Source organism: Brassica oleracea, chromosome C3 (assembly GCF_000695525.1).
Source record: "Brassica oleracea var. oleracea cultivar TO1000 chromosome C3, BOL, whole genome shotgun sequence".
NCBI lineage: Eukaryota > Viridiplantae > Streptophyta > Magnoliopsida > Brassicales > Brassicaceae > Brassica > Brassica oleracea.
This window is the reverse complement of record NC_027750.1, coordinates 54,822,524-54,826,760: the sequence shown is the minus strand read 5'-3', so window position 1 is coordinate 54,826,760 and position 4,237 is coordinate 54,822,524. Positions and strand designations below refer to the sequence as shown.

At 52.4% G+C, this 4,237-nt stretch overlaps 1 protein-coding gene across 1 annotated transcript; it reads left to right on the top strand.

Annotated features, from left to right (window-relative positions):
* The first annotated feature begins 887 nt into the window (after positions 1 to 887).
* Positions 888 to 3,747, top strand: LOC106330961. The gene is made up of 2 exons (XM_013769345.1): positions 888 to 2,691; positions 2,834 to 3,747. Exons 1-2 carry the CDS (start codon positions 888 to 890, stop codon positions 3,745 to 3,747), a joined length of 2,718 nt encoding a protein of 905 aa, XP_013624799.1.
* The last annotated feature ends 490 nt before the right edge of the window (positions 3,748 to 4,237 follow it).

Sequence of the window (4,237 nt, the reverse complement as noted above, 5' to 3'; positions counted from 1 at the left end):
GCCTCCTCTGCTGGGCCGAGAAGCCCGTAGGCGTCCGAGCAGCCGCTGAGCTGGATGTCTTTCAGTCGATGATGATCGACTAAAAGTACTCAAGAGTCAAGCCGAGAGACCTGACTCTTGAGCCGACCGATCGAGCCGTCACTCAACCCAATCCGGGCCAGGCCTTTCTACTCCTTGGGCCTTGTGGGATGGTCAAATCCGTCCTCTACAGTAAGTCCCCCCCAGTCCATTAGTGAGCGAAGTGCTTTCTGGCTCGTGATGGATTCTAAGGTTTGAAGGTTTGAGGGAGTAGAAGGCCTATTGGAAAGTTGGAGCGGTTGGCCGGTGAGTCGCACAGCATCGTTTTCTCGGAAGCGAGCAGTAGAGGCTTTATCGCTTCTTTTGATCGTTGTGTCGCATGGAGGGTTCTAGAATATTTCCGCTTGAGATCGATTAGTCGCGGATATTCGGGTCCCGACTGACGTGTCTAGATTAACCGTTGGTTTACCCTGATTTTAAGACGACCGACATCCGATTTAGACGAGAAGCTGAAACGTCGCGAGGGTCCGCTGGACATTTGGGAGAGTTTCGAGGCCCAAACGGGCCCGTTTGAATTTAATGACGCCTCGAGTTTTTCACCTTTCTCTTCCTTCCATAATATGCCGGGAAGCGGAATCGTCGCGGGGGTCCGTTGGATTTTCGGGGAGAGTTTCGAGGCCCATCTAGACCCGGATAGACCTAATGATGATGCCTCGAGTTCCCCCCTCTCTTTTCCTTATAAATACGCGGATCCCCTCTCATTTCTTCAAGTTTCCTCCGCGACCAAAGGTACTTTCTCTCTCTTATTCTTTTATCTCTCTAAGTGTTATAGCCTTGGTTCAACGCGTTCTCCGCCGCCTTGTTCTACCATGTCGTCGGCTCAGGGGTCATCGAGGCAGCAGAAGGGGAACTCAGTTGCGGTGGCATCGGCTCCGGCAAGGGGTCCAGACGGAAGCTGTATCGGGGATCTCGAGTCGACTCATCACGAGGCGATGATGGACACAGTTGATTTATCTCGCTCCCAGAGGCTTTTGGTCGCAGATGCTACACAGCTTGCAAGGGAAGGGAGCGAGAACGTCGTTGTGGGGGATGCGACGGAGTGCGCGAGAGACGGACAGAGTGGGGCGGTGCCCGTTGATTCGATTACCCTGAGGGTTCGCGCAGTGGAAGACGATTCTCTGGAAGACGACGACTCCGAAGCCGAGTTGCTTCCGACGACCTTCTATCCGGAAGGGATTTTCGAGGAGCTTCCGCGATTACATCCCGATTTATTGCGCCCTGCTTTTGTGGCTGGTCAAGATTGGGACGGTGTGGAGGAAACTAAGTCGACCCTGAGGAGCGTGAAGAGGACTCTTCGGGCCAAGAACGCTACAGGCGTGACCTTCCTCATTCCTACGAAGGAGCAAAGGCCTTGGTCTCCTCCGATCACGTACCAGACAGTATACGAGTCTTATTTCCAGGATGACACTCGCTGTTGGTTTCCCATCCCGCGACTGATCCCCGCGTACGCTAGGCGGCGAGATATCGCGATTAGTCAGCTACTGAACGGCTCGCTGCGACTAGCCGTCACTTTGTCAGTTCTAGCGGAGGAGATTGATATGCCGATGAGCGTCAGGTCGTTCGAGGAGATGACCTCGATAACCGATATGAAGGACGGAACCTACTCGGTGAAGATTCGACCAAACTGCAATGTGTGCGCCGGTCATCCGAACAAAACGCAGAATTGGCAGCGTTCCTACTTCTTCATCAAATCTGACGACTCGGCTTTCGAGGAGCCTCCTCGAGAGGACTATCGGGTCCTGTGGAACCGTTCTTGTGGTAGAATATCTAGTCGCGAGCTACGTATTCGCACCAAGCGACTAGATATCTTCCCGAAGGACATCCAGAACCAAATTTCTGAAGCAAAGAGGATGGGAACTCTTCCCGATTTGAGCGCGATGTTAGCCGCCCAGCTAGGACTGGCTAGCGAGGAAGGACCCTCAGCTACGGTTCCTCGCACGGTTTGCCCTTCTGGCGCTAGAAGCGCGGGGAAGGGTAAGAAAAGGAAGAGGGGTGGCTCGGGAGTCGAGGGGAGCGCCGAGGAGGCGAGCGACGTTCCTCCTTCCGGCGAACCCAAGAAGAAAAAGAAGACGAAGAAGAAGAAGAAGAGGACGAAGAGGCCTGTTGACGAGCAGTCGGAGAATCCCGAGGAGCCAACTGAGATTGAGGAGGGTGATGTTCAAGAAGAAGAACTTCAACCCGAAGAGGAGGCTTTTGAGGCTGAAACCTCGGGAGAACAGGACGATGCGGTGGAAGTTGGTGAAAGGGAGGAATCTGAAATTCCTCTTAACGCCGCCCGTTCAGATGGTTCTGAAGAAGACAGCGGAGAGTCGCCGCTTTTGATCAGGAGACTTAACGACGAAGTTGGCGATGAGGCGCGACCTCCTATTCTGGCGTCTTCTCGTGAAGGAACTCCGGTCCTTATTGGGGAAGGGGTCGTTCAGGTCGGCACTTCCTCTCGCAGCTCCGCTATCTTGAAGAGGGTGCCTGGAGTCAACTTTCCAGATAAGGTTTTGTTTCACTACGAGGGACCGGCCCCTCTAGCGTACGTTCCCGAGAAGTGTGGAGAGTTCCTTCGTCAATTAAGGGGGAGGGCGAAACCTTTGCCCGCTGTGAAGGACCTCATCTTTGGAGGTGAATACGAGGAAGCCGCGAGGGCCAAGCTGCTGGTAAATGGCTCGGTCCCTTCCCCTTTTTTTTTGTTTCGTTCTTTGATTTTTCCTTATAATTTTTATCCCCCCGTTTCTTACAATTTTCATCTCCTCATTTGTTTAAGGGGATAGTGCGATGAACGTCGTGATCGACAAGTACGACACTGCCCTGAAGGGAGCTTTAGGCGAACTCGAGCTGGCTAAGAAGGAGTGCGCGGAGAAAGAGGAAGCTTCTGGTCGCCAGCTGAATGCGTCGAGGGCCGACGTCAAGAGGCTTAACGGGATGGTTGCCCGCATCATTGCTCGAAGAGACGAGCTCAAAGCCGAGTTGGAGGTGTCCCGAGGAGTCGTTCGTGAGCTCGAGCGGAAGAACGCCAAACTTGAGAGCGAGAAGGTTTCGCTCGCTGCGTCTCATGAAAGAGAAATGAGGCGCCTTGGAGACTCCAGGATCCTAGAAGTGACGAGGGAAAGAGGAAGAGTTGAGGCCGAGATGGCCGCAAAAGCTAATCGTCATTTCGCTAGGATTCGCTCCCGAGAAGGGCGACGAGGTCCCTACGAGGAGGCCCGGTTGCTTCATAGCCAAGCCTTCGGAACCAGGAAATGCCTTGAGGCTTTGAAGAGGGCTGGGAGCGACATCTCGCAAGCGACTATCGAGATATTCGCCGAGAAAGAGAAGAAGTGCGAGGAGGAAGCCGAGAAGCTTAGGGTGGGCGAGGTACCCGAGGAAGATCTCACCCTTTCTCCTCTCGTACTTGATTCTCAGTTTGTGGAAGCTCGAATCGTGGCGAGTCTCGATCCGTATGGATCCAACGCCGGCTTGATCGATCCGGAGATTTCAGCGAGTCTTCGCGTTCCGCTTGCTCATCCGACTGAAGAGCGGTGTGAAGACCCGACGCTTCTTCTTGAAGATCCTTTGGCCGATCCAGAGATCGTCGCGAGATCAGGTGAAATGCATGCTTCTCCGGCTGCTCGTGAGTCAAGCGTCAGGGCTTCGGAGCCCTCCGTCCTCAACGATCGCGAGACCGATCGGGAAGCTTAGTGTTTTCTGTTTGTTGTTTTTTTTTTGAGTCCCGGGAGGACTTATGTTGTTGCTTTTTAGACTTTTGCCTTTCGAGGCTTCTACTTTATTTTTACTCTATCGCACTTTCTTCGAATCGCATTAACTGTTTATCTTTTATTGTACTTGTCTATCAAACGCATGATTTCTCAGGATTTGAAGTGACTGTTTGTTTAGTATAAACATTATTCGAGATATCGAATCGTTGTAGTGTTGAGCTCGTTATGACTTTGTTTCGGTCAATTTCTTTGACTCGCGATCGTTCGTCATTTGAGTTTCGTTGTTAGTTACGAGTTCCCGACATTAACGGTTCCAAATCGACCCTAACGTAATTTTCAAGCGTTCGGTAGGTCGAACCTTACTTAGTAAATTATAGGGTGAGTTGGAGTCATTGTCTCGGCCGTGCTGGTTTAAATCGCAACACGGTCGACTCCCGTGAATACGTGTCTGATCAAGACATATCCAAAGTGGG